The sequence below is a fragment of the Phoxinus phoxinus genome (assembly GCF_949152265.1).
Source record: "Phoxinus phoxinus genome assembly, chromosome: 19".
Lineage (NCBI taxonomy): Eukaryota > Metazoa > Chordata > Actinopteri > Cypriniformes > Leuciscidae > Phoxinus > Phoxinus phoxinus.
Genome location: NC_136894.1, coordinates 22635239 through 22655397, shown reverse-complemented (window position 1 = coordinate 22655397; position 20159 = coordinate 22635239). Strand labels below are relative to the sequence as shown.

Here is a 20159-nt window from a genome sequence, read left to right as displayed (position 1 = left end):
CTGAAAGACAAGCGGGAAAAAAAGGAACAACAAAAGTGATGAATGAATTTACTTTAGGAGTTCAATCTCCACCTTCATAAGGTTAGACGTACTCACCAGCGGGGCCCAGTAAGTGTACAAATATCCTATCTTAAGCGATGGAACAAACTGAGAACAAGCCACTACCAGAAAATACAGGTTGAGGAAGAACTTAAACTGCTGGTAAAGAACCTAAAACAAAAGAAAGAGAAAGCACCACAAATAAATCAACAACCAGCAATACATTTGATAATATGCCCATGACAATATGAATCGAAAAGCATTCAAGTACTTGTAATGACAGTAATACATGTGACATCCTAACACAGCTTTTGGTGGCACACCTGATTGGCTTATACATAATTCATCGTACAAGCTGCAAATACTTTGCCAAGGACACATACACAAGGTGCGTTCCTCTGAATAAGACATCGCCAGCAGTCATAATACAGTAGATCGCTTACACACTCAGTGGAAAAAGATCCGTTAGATTGCTGTTACACCCCCTTCCTTCACAGCTAGTTACACATTAACCTGATTACTGAGCAAATCTGCTGTGCGTACAATGGGTAGAGATTTCACTTTAAACAGCCTAGCGAGAGATAAAGAATAAACGCAGGCACCATAAAAGAAATAATAAATATAAAAAATTATATTAATGGCATAAATACACAAAAATAATAAGACGGCAACAAGTGATAAAAAAACTTTGGCATTTAAAAAAAGAAGTTAGCATTCTCAACAAACCGCATGCATCAGAGATATATGGCCTTACCCCTGGCACAAAAGTGACGATGTTGTATTTCTGATTCTTGATGGCATTTCTGGGGTACTTCTCTTCACATTTCTCGGGATTTCCCAGCCACACTGTCCGAGCCTTCAGCTCTTTCTTCCTGCGACATGTGTGAACCAGACATTCACAACAGCTGCGTGACAGAGACCACGGGAGGAAAAAGATCATCCAGTGATTAGACAAATTCACTTAAAGGAGACACAGTGCTACAGGCGCAGTTCGGGCCTGGATTCCAGTAAACGGTCTTCATTTCAAAATATCCCTGACCGAATAATTAACAAATATCAAGGCTGGTCATAACTCCTAATTTAAGGGTTGTGTTGAAAAACGGTGATTTTGGTGAATTATCACCCTGTTAATCACATAAAATGCACTTGAAAATGAACACTGAGACTTTTTGCGTAATTCATCACCAGTCAGGCGTATCCAGTTGATTCCACTTGAAATACAACTGACGTTAATGCAACATTAATGTAACTGATGTTACAGAGAGTGAAGGCAGCCTAGTTTCACTAGAACTTCAAGCAGACGATACAGAGAACTTCCACTAAGAAGTAACACTGACACGGCAGTGGCAGAAAATAGTATAAGAAGAGGCGGAACGCTCTCGAAACCCTTAAACAGAGCAATTGTGTATTTATGTCAACAAGCAACTCATTTTACTTCCGTAATATACTATATTTGAATATATGTCGACTGAGAATACTACGCATATCGATAATAAAGACAAGCAAATAATCAAGGGGGCTGAAGATGTGTTTAGTTTTGGTGAACTGTGTTCCTGTGTGTTCCATGCAGGCCTAGCGATACCTAAAGGGAACAACAAACCTGTAGATGATGTCCTCTGTAACACCCCTGTCAAATAAACCCCTCCCTAGTAAACGAATGCTCCGATTCGCTGTGAAGGTCAGAGAGAGCGCCAAACACTTTGTTGACCTTCATATTCATTTTATATTCTAGCGGTTGCCATCCCTGCTGAACGGCGTGACGGTACTCTGCCGGTACTCTGCGCAGTTTACACAGTCATGCCGATTGGTTTGGCTGGCACTGAACTAAATTATATAAACCTTGAAAAAATATATAATAATATTTGTGTTGGCCCCTTTTGTCTCCTGTCTGTAAGTGCCAGCTCCCTGATTCATAAGAGAGATTATTTGCTCAAATGAATGTAGTTCAAATAATAGGGCCGTTTGAATAAGCAGAGTTATTCTGCTTGAATTATTTGTTCATTTCATAATCCTTTGCCTAAGCACACAGAAAATTACTGGAAAGCAGCAAACTGGTCAGCTGTGTGAAATCCCATTTGTTCATTAGGGGAAGAAGAAGAAAAAAATCAATACCAAGCTTACAATTGAGATGCGCTGCTGATAACCTAGTGCATAAGTGGAGAAGAGTCAAGCACACACTTTCATAACCATAAATTACTAATATATCTTTTAATCACACTTGCGTCACATGTCATTGATGCAACACAAAAGGCATTGAGATATTCTGGGAATGCACGTCCAAATAGACATTGAGCCTATTGATATTGTTGGCTGGATAAGCACATTTTCGGTTGGCGTGTTTGACCTTCTGACTGATGATGCGCAGAGAGCACCTCAACCAAAAAACACAACCTGTGCTTGTGCATGTATTTCATGCACAGTTACCGGTGCGTTAGAAAGGAGCTGAGCCAACCTGGCACAAGCACTACATACACACACAATAGGCTGCATAACAATGGTGACATTTTATTAATAAAAGGTGAAGGCCAAGATCTTTTTTAACGTTTTCAGCAAAACATCTATCTATCTATCTATCTATCTATCTATCTATCTATCTATCTATCTATCTATCTATCTATCTAGACATCCATCAGTGCATCAGTCTATCTATGAATCTTTTCATCTACCTATGTGTCTGTCTATCAACCTATCTATCCATCCATCCATCTACCTGTCTGTCTGTCTGTCTGACTATCCATCCATCAGTCCATCAATCTATCTATCAATCTTTTCATCTACCTACCCATCTATCAATCCATCCATCCATCCATCCATCCATCCATCCATCCATCCATCCATCCATCCATCCATCCATCCATCCATCCATCCATCCGTCGGTTTATGACTGTCAATCTATTTAAAATCATTAATAAATATACCAATAAAATTAATCACAAGTAATCAAATTGATCAATATGTTCTCATAAAAGCCATCAAATAAAAAAATATTCCTGGCTTATCAACAACTATTAGCTTCCACAACAACGCACAGTAACATTCTGTTTATTATTACAAGTGTGCATTGCAGTTATTTTGTCTGCCACTTTGAAAGCTTCAGCTCTTTTTAAATTTGGATGGATTCTGATTGGCAGTCAATGTTTTTATCATTCATCAGTTTGAAAAAATCATTCTGAAAGCAAGTCCAACAATATCAGTCCTCTATGTCGTTATTGTTATAGCTGTGGCGTTGACTTCTCTCTTGTCATAGAATTAGAATGAATATTAAAACTTCATAGATGTCCCCATGGTGTGAAAGTCCCTTTACATTCAAGAACAATCCATTTGCATTAGGGTTGCTGCTGTAGTCTGTGTTACCAGTCTTACATGGTGTTCAGCTGCACACCGATTACATTACTTGGCCACTGTAATGTAATTGTTTTATAGAAATACAAACAAAAAACATTTAGTTCAGTTAGACAATAGAATAGACGCCAAAATTGCTCCATATACAGCACGCGTTGCAGAGTGCAACAGGAGTCAGATTTGCAAAAATAATAGATTTTTCAATGAAAAGGTTTTTTTTTTTTTTAATTGATTTTCCATATGTATTTCCACAAACGTTGAACATAATATCTGATTGACGTTAATCTTATAGTCTTTTCCACTTTTTCATGAACATGGCGGATACAGGTTAAGTTTATAATTTGCACGCGTTTTCAAGCCTTGCCAATTTAAGCATTCAAGTGAAAGAGAACTCGCGCATGCTGTGTGAGAAGTTTTGTGCACACACCCGAAGCGCACACAGCTGCGTGTCTGAGACAGCATGCAAATATTAAAGTTAATTCTCTTTCACGTCTCTTTGCGCTAAAACGGACAAATTCACAAAATGGCCTTTGTGAGTATCCAAGTACGGTAAGCATAGTTGGTTATGGCTATGGAGAAAGAACTCATGTGTATGAGTATATTTGATCCATGCATTAGTCTTAAAGGGACAGCAGCCTAATATTCCTGCTGCTGTCTGTGTTTTTAATGTTAATACGCTACAAAAGAATCACTCCATGCTCTTCACTGAATAATTTTTTTTTTTTTTTTTTACTTTAATAAGGTTAACTGTCCTTTTGTTTTTTTAATGGAAATAAAAACCCATTTAGTTCAGTCGGACAATGGATGCTAAAATAATGAACTGAAAGCCTCTGCTCTGCTCCATATACAGCACAAGCTGCAGAGTGCAACAGGAGTCAGATTTCACTTATCACGTGACAAGAGTAAGGACAGATGACTGACAGGATGATGGCAGAGGATTTGGTGCACAACAGATCCTGAGAGTCATCGACAACTGACAAAGCACAATGTAGTTTTGCTTTCTTGCCACTGTCGCCTTTGTCGCATTTGGCTTGCTTAGTTGGGGACACTTAATATTCAACAATATTATTGATCTGCCTGCATTGACACCATTATGAGAACTGAACTGAGCTGGACAATTACATCACTGTTTTCTTCAGAGAGACTGTATAGATAAATTAACTAAATGAATCACTTTTTTTACAACAGAAATCCCTATACACAGAGTACAGTTGATAGCAAATTAAAAAGTGAAAGGAAAAACAAGCATGCATTAAAAAAATTGATAGCCCCCATATTGATAGCACCTCCCTTATGCCCAGAAATTATTGGCCATATTGAGTATGTGTGATCGCGATTTAAAAACGAAAGAGAAAAGCGAGTGCGCATTCATAAGCAAACCAGTGTTATCGGTAATACCGATGTTGTAGCAAGTTTATATACTGGTGTGAAAAATTCCTCACCGTGACATCCCTAATTTGCAGTCGAGTTTTGTAAATATGAGGGCATTCACACAGAACAGGTTCTCACATTCCTTCTGTGCTATTTTTTTTGTTTTGTTTTCGGTAAAAGTGGTAAACGTAAACGTTTAAAAAGTGGTTTACGTTGGAGAAGCAAATACTACGTATAACCAGATCATTTGTGAGCACTCAGATATTGAAAGAAGCAAATTAATGCTTAAATATTAACGTGAGCTCTCATGTAGGCTGTTACCTGATGCACAGGACCTTCCATCCTCCACAGAGGAACCAGCCCAGTCCTCTGTGTCTCTGACTCACTCTGGCTCTGGGCAGAGTCTGATAGTCACTTTCGTCATTTTCGAAAGCTTCCTCTGACATCATCAATGGCATCTCATCAAGGTTTAAGGATTCGTCTTCAATCTGATACCTGAAACATTGTTACAAAAAAGGATGGCATTACACCTCATGTTAGGCATCATCCTAATTTTTAGCCAAAATTACAAATTATAAAAGTTGTGTAGGATCATTTCTCTTTTATATAAATTCACAAAAAGCTAAAAAACATGCTAAGCTACAAAAACGGTATAGGTTTTAGATATCAAACGTAATAAATACACTGTTTGTAAATTGTTACCCAAAAAAAACATTCCTACTTTCATTATAACCTATCAAACATAAAAAGACATTATGCAATGAAATAAGGACATTTTTAAAGGCGCCTACATGAATTAGTGGAACAAAACAAAAAAAATGCAGAAGTTAAGGGAACTGTTCCTTTCTCGCACTGTGTTCCTCATTTATCGAGACGAGTCTCAAACCCAGATCAGCAGAATGCTATTGTGACACTCTGAAACAGCCGACGTCCCAAGAGGATATCAGCTTCCACCCACACAAAAGGCTGGCCGTTTCTGCACCAGATCCACTTTAGCATTAGCGTCAAAACCTGCAAGCTCCCTTTTCATTTTAGAGTTGTCCGTGGATAGACTTAATTCATGCAATTAGGCCTCTGTGATCACTGTAAACACTGACAGCCTTTTGCAGTTGCACACTGAAATAAGTATAAAAATGGACCGGATTCAGACCATGCTGACTGAACAGGCCCTCCTAAGCTAGTGATATTGAGTTGGATAAATTATTAAAGAAGCATTTCTTACATACACTTACAATGGCAGGCATTAACAACCTACAAACTCTAGTCCAAAGGATTTTAAAAGGAGCAGTCCCTTTTCTTCTAAAAGAATGAACAGGGCAGAAATAGATTTGAGTGATCAGTTAGTGTGAATCATATTTAATCCTCCGCAAAACACTGAACGCTCACATTGTGTAGTGAAGATTACTGCACTGACTGATAAAAAAAAAAAGATATTACCATCAAATCTGCTTAACAATCAGTATGCTTGACCTTCTGTTTCATATTTAATGTGGTCAATGCATGATCAATGTGTGAATAATGGTCTAAATTAAATATGTTCATCATATCAAGCGATTGAAACTGCTTGATTCATATGATTTACATAACTATTTCCTTCTGAATAGTGAATGTCTGGGCGGAATGGACTTTTAATAGAGCGATCGAAATCTCTCAGGTTCCATTAAAATGTCTTCATTTGTGTTTCGAAGATGAACAAAAGTCTTATGGGTTTGAAACGACATGAGGATAAATGAGAAAGTCAGACTGGTGGTCGGGATGCTTAAAAAATTGACCTGCAAATATGCTTAGTTGTAGCTAACTCTGCATCATAATTTATAATTTAATAATAATTAAAACTCATTTCTTTTGAGTTTGGGGGTGAAATATGATCCAGGCTCCAGACATGTTCTTGACAAGTTTCGTGAGATTCACCATTTTAAGAGACTTTGAATAGGCTATTAGCTCTACAAAGGCTAATCGGTTCCTGCCACAATAGGCAAGTTATTATTGAGGTATGTCAACAAAAGCACATCACTCTGACATGTGTCTATGTGGATTTAAGCTTTTGATGTCCATTAAAAAACATTTTTGGTTAAACTGTCTTGACAGTGGTCAAGCAGACATGGGTGTAATAAAAAAAGACAACCAAGTTAGCCGACCGTTGTAATCATAAACCAAATCGATACAGTCTAGCTAGGTCGATGTAAGAGATCTGTAGCCTGCAGGCCCGCCACTGATATTTGTATTTAAAGGAAATCAGATCATCAAATCTGCTTAACCACCCATATAGATCAAGAAGGACAACAGAATAAGCAACTTATGAGCCAAACGTAGCTGGTGGTCCAATTAATCTCTCCTAACTGTGGTCAGTTCTTCTGCTCTTCTCTTTCCTCCTCAATAAAACAAAACGATTTGCAAAGTTATTATGCGCAATAGCATTACCCCAAACAATGAAATCAAATTAAGCAATCACTTTGGTTTAGGTCCATACTCTCAACAACACCCCAAGTGGTCCTTAGACTGTCAGTATTTGACAAACAGCTGGATGCCATAAATACAGATCCTGTCTGCTGTTAGGCTGTTTATGCGGTTCAGGAAAACCAGATAGACATTAGTTTCTAAATTAATACATTTGCCTCACATAAACCATGGGGAAAAAAAAGTTTGCAGAGAGATATCTTGACAAGATCGGCATCAGCAGACCATGGCATGTGATGCATATACCGAAGGCAAATGAGATGCTGTATGAGATATGCTATAGAAGGAACAAAGCCTCATATGATGGTCACCCAAAGTTCATGATATGTTCTATGAATATACCGTGAATTGTGTTTTGTGTTTTATGTACCAAATGCACAAGAAGCATTAATTGTGATGTTTAATGAATGTACCTAAGGTTCTTCTGAGCCTTAGGTACATTCATTAAACATCACATATGCTTCATGCTTCAATTTATGAGATGCTCCATAAATGTAATGTACTGACAACTACAGAATAAGTTAGCTCATAGCAAGAGTAAGTTATGCTTCAATGGATGTTGTACCTAAGATGTTCTATGAAAAGGAACCGGAATGACAAATATCTCACATGACTATCACAACTTAATCACCACATGCATCTCTCGGGGAGTCTTGTATCCTCTCGTGTCCTATCAGCTGTAATCTGACACTGACAGCTCGCGCTGCTGAATTTACACTGCCGCTAGACTGTTAGCCCGTTAGCACTCAACCCCGGAACCGTGGTATAAACAAACCCAATATCAAAACATACATTATTATAACAACTCAACTGACAGTCTTGTGTTGAAAAAGAGGTGTTTAAGATCAATATCCAACCGTCTACATACCTGGAAGGTCTACCAGCATTATAATACGCAGTTTTTCTCGAATTCGTCCGTACAGGATTCAAAAGGATGCTGTCTGCCATCTTTACTTGGTTACGTATGAATGTCGTCACGTCCGGACCAAAGTGAGGGAAATATCGAAATATCTGCTGTAATCAGGAAATATTGGTTTGAAGGTATTTTATTTTTTATTAATTTGTATTTTAATATCTAACTTGGTTGAATTGAATTGGCTATCTTTGGTTATTTCACATTTCACATTGCTGTCTTGCTGCTGCTGAAGTTTGACTTCCCAAATGAGACCAAGATTTTGCATTTAAATAACAGTATATTTAATTAATGATTTTTTTATTTATAACACTATTAATAACTTTGTCTGCCTAAAGTTTGTCTTAACACAGACACACAGAGAGACAGAAAGAGATAGAGAGTGAAGCCTTTTCCCATATACTCTAAAATATAATCTCATATCTACAATAAAAAGGTGACACAAACAAAATATTTTGTTTAAGATTTATTTATTGAGGGTGGCAGCAATATTGCATCTTAGAAATAAATCCAGTTCAGTCAGTGTGTTTGAGAGACCACCTCAGTTGTTCCATGAAAAAATACTGATGTTCAGACAGAAAAGAAAACCTGGTGTACTTTTTATTCATTATAACATATCTGAGTACAAAAATAGTGTCTCTTTTTCATGCAGAGGACACATCAAATACCCCGTCCCTTTTCACCATTACCTATTTTATGAAAAAAACTGCTCATTCATATTTTTTATGTTTTTCTCCCATCACTAAACAATATATTATTTAAGGAAAATAGCACTACAAAATAAAATAACAAAATAAAATAAAAAAACACTAAAATGACCTGACATGACACGCTTAGTAAATAAGACATAAGCTACCATTACAGACAAGTATATTGTTTCACTTTTTCTTTTCTTTTCCCGTGTTCAAAAATGTTTCTGGAACATTTATTTAATTTGTTCTTAATAGGAAAACACTTCTAAATTTTGAAATAGAATAGTCCCGCATCACAAGGCCTTATAACTATACTTTAAACTGAAGTGTAAAGGTGTTTTTAATGCAAGGTCTTTATTAGCACTCATATTATACTTCATAGTCTCATGTTGGCCCACTAGTTAATTTTGCATGTAAAAGTAAAATAAGGCAGAAAATAGCATAAAACACATAATCGAAATTAATAACATAATAACATAGGCTGGTAAGATGAAACGTTTGATTGTTGATGGCAGCTAAAATGACACTAGCTTTCATGGTGGTGTACCTAATTTGCATGAAAATAAACGGTTTGCATCTAATGCATAGCAGCAAAGCAGTGGGATGTCAAAGAAGAACACATCTCTTTTCAAAAACTCTGAAATGTCTCTTTATCTTTTGCTCGGGGATTTAAGTTACATACTTTCAGCTGTAGCTATATTAAGACCACAGTGTGGGAATGAAAAGTTTCTATTATATATGCAAACATGTTCCCTTTCCCATGAATTGAGCAATGTTTGACAGCAAAATCAGAGGATAAAACAAATAAAATAAAATAAAATACATATTTACAACATAAAATAATCATTTTATCTCAAAGCAATGCCCTTGAATCAAGTGTAAGGTTTCAGTCAGTGGACATAATTGAAAAACTAACCGTGGCCTCAGTTTAAACAATAAAATAAAAAAAACAAGTGCCATTATAGTATAAGATAAAGAATCTTTTCCCACATGAATCAAGCACATTCTAAAGAGTTTATTCAGATTTTCAAAAATCAAGACACGTTTATTTTCAATGTTCCTTATGCAAGGAGAAAGAATATGTCATCTTTACTTTAATTGATTCCGATGTCTTTTTTGTCCTCAATCATCATGGAGAAGTGTTGTCCAGTACCCCTTTCTAAGCCTGTTTTTTCCATGGCTGTGATTGGTGGGCTGTTTCCAGTGCTAGCCTTGTCCGTGGGCACAGTAATGGCAGGAAGCTGGGGGACTCCTCCACTCTGAATGACGGATATTTCATTGTTCCTCATTGCTAAGCCATTAGTTATAGCTGCTGCATATCGGCTCCAGAAGTTTTGGTCCACATTCATGGCCCGTGCTGCTAAATCCTTCTGAAACGCTTCGCTGAATTTCAGGGCGTCACCGCCCAGAAGGGCAATTGGGTTTTCCACAGACAGTCGTCTACCTCTACGGGCTGGAGTGTTATTCCACATATGGGTGCCCATGTGCACCTGTTGACAAACAGAAATTAAAGAGAAATCAATGACAAATATTTGTACGCTCTTTATGGCAGATGTGTGTGTATTAATCTGTAGCCTAAAGAATGTTTTTAAAAAAATGGCCACCATGATGTTGTGATGGCCGCCATGTGTATCTGCATTGTTGTTGTTTTTTTATCATTATTTATTTATTTTTGCCTTTAATTGACAGAATGGTGGAGGACTGAAAGGAAACGTGCACAACAGCTTTTGACATGTTGGGAGCAACGCACAACCTCAACACTGGTAAGCATTACATGAAAATTATAAAATAAAAACGGATTTGAAAAAGTGCATCTGTTTCATTTATATAAGCTGTTCCTTATTTCACAAATATTAATTAGTATACTTGTGAATAAGTGAACATCGGAAATAACATAATCAACAATGGTCACATACCTTGAGATTACCCTTGGTTGTGAACGCTCGACCGCAGACAGAGCAGCCGAAAGGTTTTTCGCCTGTGTGTGTGCGCTCATGAATCTGCAAGGCGCTGGCAGAAGAGAAGTTCTTCCCACATGCACTGCAGTTGTGTTGCTTAGGGGTCCGTCGGGGAGGGGGTGGTCCAGTGAGTGTGGTGACGCCCGGTATCATCACCTCAGAGCGTGAGGTGGGAGACTGCAGGCCGAATGAAGGGAAAGGCCCTTCTTTTAGCATGTATGGTCTACTGCAAGCACTCATCTCCAGTTTCACTGCAGTCGGCGAATTTTTTGTATCCTGTTCAGTAAACCTTTGAGCATTTTCTAAAAAAAAAAAAAAAAAAAAGAATAAAAATGAACACTGAAATCAAATAAACAAATACTGCAATATTATGCATTAGGTGTTTAAGGGGAAATGTGTCATTTCTGGCCTTGCAAAAGCAAACAGAATTGCACAAATATATTTTTAAAATTGGTAATAATTAATAATCATTTAATCATTTAAATATATTAATATATATTTTTAAATTTTCTACAAACACTCCCCTGTCCTCCATTACTTAAACAAACAGACCAGTCCAGCCCCAAACTCGAACCATTAACTGAGCTATATTGTGGTGCTGGGCAATGTGTACCACCACAGTGTTTAAACATTTCAGGTGAATTAAATACGGCTTACTTACAGTTGTCTAGGATAGGAATTTAGACAAAAAAACCTTCACCATTTAAGTAATTAAATAAATGAAAAAAATTGGCTGATTGTTCAGTTTACTTAAAAATTTCACCACAACTTAATTTCATTACGTTAAAATCACTTACATTTGTAAAACAGATGTTACCTTAATCCTTTGTGTTGAGACTGCATAAATCATTTTTGTTGACATTATTAACTGGACAGTGGATTCCTAATTTACATAGACTGCATTAGGAGAGTAAATGATATCTAAGAGTTATTTGATGTTTATGAGTAAAGGGAAATACGTATTAGTGTTTAATGTTATGTTATAGTTTCTGTGTGGTTACTTACAGGTATGTACTGAAGAGTGTAGCTTGTGCTTAGGTTGTGGGCTACATGACGACTATGGTGTGTGTTGTTTCAGTCAGTACTGAGACCAATCTCTTCTTATATGATCATTCCATACATTACATATAATAATAGGCCTACATATATATTTAGTATGCTAACATGCACTAATGCTAGCTAGAATTTATCTAACACAAGAACTTAAATTTAGGTTTGTTCAACAAAACATTATTTGTTTTAACACGGGGTACATTTTCTGGGCCCTAGAGGTGTTTTGACATGCCCTGCCATTTGTGCTTATTTCAGTTATTCTTGTCTTGTTGTGCTAACCTAAAATAATTGTGTGGAAAAGCTTTCCTCAGTATAGTTAAACTCATTGAACAAATCAATTTTGAAGGGTATTTTATTTGTATCATATTGCAGTTTAAGCTTACCATGTTCCTTGCTGAAACATTGCACGTTGAAAGGGTTTTCTTTCTTTACTGTAGACTTGATAGGCTGTATTCCTGTTTGATTAAGAGTCACCCCATTGACTGCGTTTGCTGCAGGACAATCTGTTGTTTCAGATTTTACTAAAGCTGTTTCCTCTGAGATTTTAGAGGAGAGGTTCAGAGAGAGTGGGTGCTCATGTTGGCCTTCAGGTTGACTGTTGAGATAGGGTGGAATGTGAATAGAACTAGATGAATGTGGCATTAATCTAGTTCCCATGCTATGGTTTTCCATCTCACCAGTGGTGAAGAGACCCAGAGCATGAAGATCATTATCCATATGTCCGTACTTGACCATCTTTTTTCCATTTGATTGGCTGAGACTGATGGATGAGTCACTCCTTACATTTTGAGATTCTGATACACTGGTTGACAGAGATGAGATAGGTGGTGGACTGTCTGTAAAAGAGCTCAGGGTGTTTTCACTGTTCTCCACAACATCCGCTTCTTCTTCAAATGAAATATCATCAAGACAGTCGTCATCATAAGTGCTCATGCTGTCAAAACTCTCCATATCTGTGTCTTTCTCGTAGATGCTTTCTGCCAAAGGAGTGTTTGGAATCTGCCCACCCATGTGCATGCGTATGTGCTGCTGTAACACAACAGCATTTGTGAATTTTTTCTGACAGATCGGGCATGAATGTTGAATCCGAAGAGGAGGCTTTGCACGGTGGACACCAAAGTGAGTCTTCAAGTTACCCTTTGTGGTGAATGCTCGTCCACAAACCTTGCATTTAAATGGCCTCTCCCCTGTATGGATGCGGTAGTGCATCTTCAGCGCGCTCTGACAGCTAAGCACGCGGTGGCAGATTACACACTGATTGGGATCCATCATCTTCTTGTCAATGTTTTCCACAAGCTGTTGGAGCTTCGATGTCTCAGATGTTTGCATAGAGTCTTGGAGACCACCAAATGGGAACTTGGCCCTGAACTGATCCGAGATGAGTGGAGGAGAGGGTGACTTATTAACAGCTGAAGGAACATCAGTGGGCTCTGATACATTCCCCTTAACAGGTGTTTCTGTCGACATGGATTGTAAAAGCAGGCTGTTGGGGTTGTTACCATTTCTAGTCATACTGTTTGATGGCAGATGCACTTCCTCTGTATTGAAGCTGTGTGTGATCTCTTCTTCTCTGATTGATTTAGGGGAGGCTGCAATGGTAGACATATCTGTCTCAGTGCCGGTGGGATTGGGTGACGATGGGGCAAGTTCACCTCTGGCTGGTGATGGCCTATGTGGAGATCTTTCAGAGGGTGTGCTTGTAAATGAATCACTTAAGCTTTCAATAATTGGTACTGTGGGCGGCAACTGCAGACCCATTGAGGATGGCACAGTTGGAAGAACAGGTTTGCTGTCTAACCAAGTAGGTCCTGCCTTCTCTGGAGGAAAAGACATCCCATAGGGAATTCCAGAACTGGTAGGGATATTGTCAAGATACTCTGGGACTGGGTAAGGGTTCATCTGGACATGAGGGTACTTCTCCTTGTGCCTTTGGAAGTGGACTTTGAGGTTTCCTTTTGTTGAGAAACGGTTGCCACAAATGTTGCATTTGAAGGGCCTCTCACCTGTGTGTGAGCGCAAATGGATCTGCAAGGCACTGTCGCTGCCAAACACTTTAGCGCAGAACCTACACTTGTGCTTAAAGAATGGGTCCTCAGAATTGGGCTTGTTGTCAAAAATTGAGACGCCGGGCAGTTTGCCCTTACGCTGCTTCATCATAGCAGCAAGTGGGTCTAATGCACTGGCAGTGGCTGCAATGCTGGCCAGTGGATTGGGAAATATGACTCCGTTGGGAGGGCTTTGAGGTAGTAATGGTAGGTTGGCAGAAGGGCTAAGGAGGCTACTCTGGCAAGCTGATAGTGGACTGGGAGTGCTTACGGACTGGGTGTTACTAACGTTAGAGAGCGATCCACTACAAGTGGGTAAGAGTGGGGAAGCCCCGCTGTAGCTGAAGAGATGAGGGCTGGAGCTTGTTAAGGAAGCAGTGGCACTCTCTAATGCTCTAGAGACGATTTGTCCACTGCTTGGCTGGGAAGACAGCAACGGTGGTCTCGAAAGCATAGACGCCTGGGATACAGAGGCATGCCCATTCACTGCAGAGGGCATGACCCCAGATAATGGAAGTACAGGGGGTGGAGCGATGCCCTGGAAATTGTAAGTGTTCAAGTCAGAGGGCAGGCTTTTTGAGGCAGGATTAAGGGCGGCTTGCGTAGGCTGCCTATTCATTACAGCGACCTGGCTGCGGATCTGCTCAATGAGCTGCAATTGCTGAACCTGCTGCTGCTGCAGCGCCATCAACTGCTCCAGAATCATGGGTATCGCAGCTGAGTTCAGCTTGCCTGCAGACCCTGCACAGTGAATGCTCTGGGAAAACTGAGCAACGGCCACTCGGGTGCTGTGAAGAATCTCCAGGGTCACATTGGTGCTGGGCATGTCATAGTGATTGGTTGTAGGTGGTGCAGGAGAAGAGGTGGGGTTTTCATTGTCAAGTTGTAGAGGGCTGAGGTTTGATGTTTTATGCTCGGGCAAACTTATATCCATTTGTTCATCCAGGTTAATGATGTGGGTTTCCTCAGGCATCTCGTCGACTTTCTCAGCCAGCTCGGAGTTGAGCTCGCACTCCATTTCTGCTGAGTCACTGTGGGCACTCAAAAGGGACTCTGTCGGTGATTCCCGGCAAATGGCGTTCTCTTCATTCTCTTTTACTATCAGCACAGGGGGGTCTTCCGTGCACTTCTGTTGGTGCTCCAGCATTTCGGACCACTTGAAGAACTCCGCACAGCACCTCTCACACACGTGTGTCTCTTCACCCCCGCTGCGGCTCTCAGTGCCGCTGTCCTCCTCATCGCCTCCCCTCAAGCGAAGTGCTGGGAGATAAAGACAGAGAGAAAGCGTGTGAATAGAAATTTCTGAGATGATAGATTTTTCACAGCTATTCTTGGAGGAGTGAACAATATAGATAAACTAAATCAATTGTACCACTTTACCAATTACTGAAAGCCAGCCTCTTTGTGCTCATGCTCCAAAGACTCAGACGATAATTTTCTTTGCACAATCCATCAAATTATGCGACCTATCTATTGAATATACGGGAGCTTAATGAAATTCTATAGGGGATATTGATTTCCAATGTTTTTATACAATTCACAGCTGCACTGTCAGTTGAGGGCAAATTGAGTCTTTGATTGACTAATCTGAACTCTCCATTGCTATCAAACACTCTTATTTCCTGATGAATTTGAAGAACTAATTCCTCCACTTGACATTGTTGAGTGAAACATTTATCTCTCACTGCTAAAGATGTACAACCTTGAAAAATGGTTTCAGCTTTAAAAGTGTAAACATGCACAATTAACTTCAAACTGTTTTAAATCATACCATATTTGATCATAAAAAATAAAAACTGTCAAAATGAAAAATAAAAATCTGTCCTTTCACTAGAAGTCAAAGCCTGCAGTGCTATCTTAATAAATCTGTTAAGCGCCATTTTCTCATGGAATCAGTATAACGACAATAATATTATTAAGTATAAAGTATATCAATAATGAGCAAGAATATACAACTTAAAAAAAGTTGTTAAAAAATCAAAAAAGTGTAATGATCATGGGAGCCAAGAATATTATATTTGTCTTAAAATAAATCAGCAGCATTTGATGAGATTTTTGTTCTGATATTTGAATTTAGACAGCACATAAAATACCTACATCAAGTTCAGATAAGATCTTAAACTGTTTTAGGTCATTGGTTCACTGGTGAGCGCTTAAGGGGTTGTTTTTTTGAGTAATTTATGCAGAAATATTCAGAGGAAAATATAAACAGAAATAGTTTTACACATAAAAGGATTAGTGAGATGTCAAAGTGTGTCTAAACAGAAATCTTCCTATATTTTCAGCCTGTTTCTATTTGTGTGTGAGTGTTTTTTTTTTTTTATCTTTTTATATATATATTTTTTATAAAAGATGCCATGGAAGATTGTATAGGTGTATTCGCTGTATGATTACCCATCGTTATCGCCTTGATATAGCCACACTGAGTGTTTATGACATCAGCGTTTAAGAATAATATTGAATACAAATTTCTGGAAAAGTGACAGTGAGAAATGAAATGAGTAAAGAGAAGATGGCAGAATATCTCAAATAATTTAGTGGTCAGGTGTTGTTTGCGTAAATTCTCAGTTTTTGTAAGCCTTCCTCAGAGGAGTTACAATGTGGGTCATTTGCTCGTCTAATTCCAGTAACTGTGTGGGTGGTCTGAAAAACTCTTAACACCGAAAGGTGAGAGCTAACTGAAACTGATCTAGTGAGGCGACCAATTAACTTAAGGCCATGCCACAAATCATCTTAAAATGTTCATACATTAGTTCAGATATATTAGCATTCACTGAATAGTCGATATAGATTTACAAAGAAAAAGTATATACGATGGCGAAACCCCGGTGAAAAGACGGACAAAACTGTGATCATGAGATATATATATTTTTAAAGCAATCAGAAAAAAGGCATTTGTGGGGCCCTACTACATCAGCCTCTAAGATGAAAAAACTTGGGAGATTCCTAGGGTGCTCAGTTGGTAACCGTGGTTTTGTTAGCTAGCTGGATCATTTCGACATGAGACAGACAAAGGTTAGAACATAAGAGTTTTAAAATAAATTTCTCAGACCCCAAACGAAGAAAGCTAAAATGCTATTAGACAACCGTTACTGTAGAGGCCTGATGAATGGCGAACAGAAAGACGTACAAGGGCAAACACGAAAGTCAATTGTGTTGGCGTCGACAAAATAAGAGAAAAGTACCTATTTCATACATGGATAACACTCTGAAGTCAAATCATCATGATTTATTTTTCATTTTTAAATTAACTTAGAATATAACATAATTTAATATGAATTTAAGTAGAAATGAAGAAATGTATAGAGTTTTAACTAATTGCAGATGGTGAAAGTATAGGCCATAAGTTACTTAAGTTTGTTAATAATATTTTTTGAATGATAATAATATGTATTGAAATGCCCATGTGTGTTTGAGCTTGCTCTGAAATTTCTGCACTTACTGTACACTAATTTTAGTCAATTTCAGAATATACAACAGATGTTTTATGTTCTGAAAAAAAAAATTAATTTGTTCAAAGTTTTAAAAAAAAACTCCCACATGCAATGATTTGCTTATTGACTAAAGAAGTCATTTTTTATTAACTTGTTAAAAATATATATAATAAAGAAAACTAACCCACAGTTTAAATATATTTATAGGCTAAATGATCAAGAATCAAGATTTAAACATTATGCTAATTTTTGTCTACATCAATATTGTTGCATCAGGTTTTCACTTCAATTTCTTTACTCTTCTAACAGATTAGGCCTGTTTATAATGGATTCGTCTGATTAAAACTGATCTGAAGAACAATACACGTCTTTCACTGTCTGATTTCAACCCATACCCTGATTCAGTTCTTTTAGTTCGATCTTTGTGTTGCAGTAAATACTTTAACGCGATTTAAATAAAGACACAACTTCGACACCAGACCAAGTGTGAGGCTTTTTCATAAGTAACTTCATTACCATGACAAAAGGATTTATTCTCACGCAAACAGACGAATGTTGAAGGTTTTGTTTGGGTCTTGCAATGGGACACTTTTGTATGGTTTGCAGATCTTTTATTTTGGTGCTTTATCAAAAGCACAAATAGCCTAGATGCACAACTCTAATCTACCGTTACTGATTATAATTAATAATTTATTTTAAATCATGTTAAATCAAACTATTTTTGAAAGTCTACACGAAACACTAAAATAAATAAATATAGGGCCTAGGCTAGCCTACGTGAACAGTTAAAGCAAATTGAATAAAAAATAATGAGAGCATTTTATGTCCATAAATGTTTAATTATTTCTAATGAATTAACAGAAATGGTTAGTTAACAGCTAGAAGACTGGAAAGACTAGAAATTACGACTGCATGGGGGGAAAAAGTGTTCGGCATTTTTGTCAAATGACACATAATCAACGTTTGACACGAAATGTCCGAACGCACATATTTGTAGGTTCCATGTAGGCTACTATATAAACACTATATTTACTATGTAAACACACTTAACTTGTGATTTATGAAACACTATTAAAAATAAAGGTTCGAATAGAATTTTACAATCATGTCATAAGACAACCACAAGTAGGCTAGACTAACTTTTTATTCTCTGGTTCTTTAGAGAACGCACCGGTGTTTTAAATAACAAACCTAACTTTTTATATTAAAAAGACTCTTTGTTGAACGTAGCAACCATCGAAGAACGTTATTTTTAGGGTGTAAAACTTTGTCTTGAGTTCCGTATAGTCTACTTGAACTGAGCATCGTTTAAACTTGCTTGCTAAATCAAGTTATTTTTATATTCCCCTATTCTCTCAAATTGATAATGTAATAGCCTATGTTCTAAAGGCTATCGTGTCTTCAGCACTGCTCAAAATTAACAATATAACATCGCAACATTCTGACAAAAGAAACTTGTTTGTATCTAAAGAGCCGAATAAAAGATTCGTATTTCAATTCACATACCGTTATCCGGACTTTTGTCCGACTGTGTTCCTTCTTCGTCCGACCTGAGATGCTGAGGTTTCGCTTGCTTTCTTCGGGACATGTCTCTGCGCTTCGCGTCGGCGCTCCGATCTGCAGAAACATCGGACGCTGGCAGTCCCGTACAGTCCCGGGGTCAGTGAATAAGAGATATTAGATGTTGTTACCGTTGTGCAGATTGCGCATGTCGGCGTTATAATGATAGAGGGTCATGTATTACGTTGCGCTGCATGAGGGATTGGCCGCGCGCCAGTAGACACTCTCTCTGGATATGGAAATGAGGGATGGACTGAGTAATTAGCCCGTTTCACTTCCTCACTTTTCCCCCTTTTGCTCTCTGTTCACGTAGGACCACAAACTGGACGCAAACAAGTGCGTCTACAGCTCTGGTGGCACTTCACATGGCATAAAGTCCATCCGTAGTTTGTTAAACACCACCGTAAGTACGGAAAACCAGTCTTGTCACGCTCACACGCCTTCTTTTCAAATAAATGACAGTATGAATAACAGTCAAGCACCTCTCAGGCTCTTTCAAAGTGTATTAATTCTAGTTTAAGCATATTCTTCTCTTAAATAAGTTGTTAAATTTTTTATATGCAAGATAAGTTTGTTCTGACAAGCGAATATATTATAATATTTGCTTTTGGTTGTTTTTTTATTTGAGGGGTTTTGAGAGTGTAATTAAAGCTTAAACCCCCAGAGGCAACGTCAAAACAAAATGTTGAGGGGTTTTAAATGTATATATTCTTTCAAACAATGTTTCATAAACCACAAAAGTTAGATTAGAGTGCACTAGACAATCGCAAACGTCTCGTTCGCCTGAGGAGGTCACCATAGCAACAGTATGCAGCTCCAGCGCTTTCCGTTAGAATCTGTATGGGACGGTACGTCGCAAAACAAAAGTAACAGCCAGCATTTATAGCTTCCTAGACATTTACATACCACACAGAAAAACTGTTTTTTAACTTTACACGTTTCTTTTTTGTTTTGTTTTAGTTTTTGTATTAGGAACAAACTAAAGAATTCGGTTGCGCGAGGCGAACCACGCGCGCGCGCGGAAAATCCAGAAAGTTAGCATACTGAGGGGACTTCGAGAACGTTATCGAATGATTCGCTGACTGTTATCGAATGATTCGCAGACTGTTTGTTAAGTAGGCTATTGACAACAAACACTGTTCGTTCTATTCTCTGTTCTCCGTCTGCTTCTCACTCATGCCGAGGACGCATCCTCCAAATAGTTCATCCAATTCAAAACTATGCGCTTTCTTGCAGATTCCAGAGTCCCATAAGGTGGATATATTGATGTAGGAGCTGCACTGAAACGAGTGTTC

At 38.1% G+C, this 20159-nt stretch overlaps 2 protein-coding genes across 3 annotated transcripts in view; both read right to left on the bottom strand.

The window, feature by feature from the left end:
- The window catches only part of atp9b (ATPase phospholipid transporting 9B), a 53077-nt gene extending 44852 nt beyond the window's left edge, over positions 1 to 8225 (bottom strand). For both annotated transcript variants that reach the window (XM_079591317.1, XM_079591318.1), the window contains exons 1-4: positions 8078 to 8225; positions 5074 to 5247; positions 794 to 944; positions 97 to 210 (exon numbers count right to left, since the gene is read on the bottom strand). In XM_079591317.1, coding sequence (XP_079447443.1) covers positions 97 to 210; positions 794 to 944; positions 5074 to 5247; positions 8078 to 8157 — 519 coding nt within the window. In that variant the 5' untranslated portion in view covers positions 8158 to 8225. The remainder of the gene's footprint in view (positions 1 to 96; positions 211 to 793; positions 945 to 5073; positions 5248 to 8077) is intronic.
- A 354-nt stretch (positions 8226 to 8579) lies between these two features.
- sall3b (spalt-like transcription factor 3b) lies at positions 8580 to 19035 on the bottom strand. Its single transcript, XM_079590802.1, has 4 exons — positions 18811 to 19035; positions 12209 to 15130; positions 10731 to 11074; positions 8580 to 10304 (listed from the first exon to the last, which is right to left on the bottom strand). Exons 1-4 carry the CDS (start codon positions 18890 to 18892, stop codon positions 9909 to 9911), a joined length of 3744 nt encoding a protein of 1247 aa, XP_079446928.1. The 5' UTR covers positions 18893 to 19035; the 3' UTR covers positions 8580 to 9908.
- Positions 19036 to 20159: the final 1124 nt, after the last annotated feature.

What these genes read in the sequence shown, in the direction of transcription:
- sall3b (XM_079590802.1), bottom strand. Translation starts at nt 18,892, where the DNA reads ATGTCCCGAAGAAAGCAAGCGAAACCTCAGCATCTCAGGTCGGACGAA. An exon ending in GGACAAAAGTCCGGATAACG is followed by an intron (nt 15,131 to 18,810) that starts GTATGTGAATTG and finishes TTTATCTCCCAG; the next exon opens with CACTTCGCTTGAGGGGAGGC. An exon ending in CAACCAAGGGTAATCTCAAG is followed by an intron (nt 10,305 to 10,730) that starts GTATGTGACCAT and finishes GTTTGTCAACAG; the next exon opens with GTGCACATGGGCACCCATAT.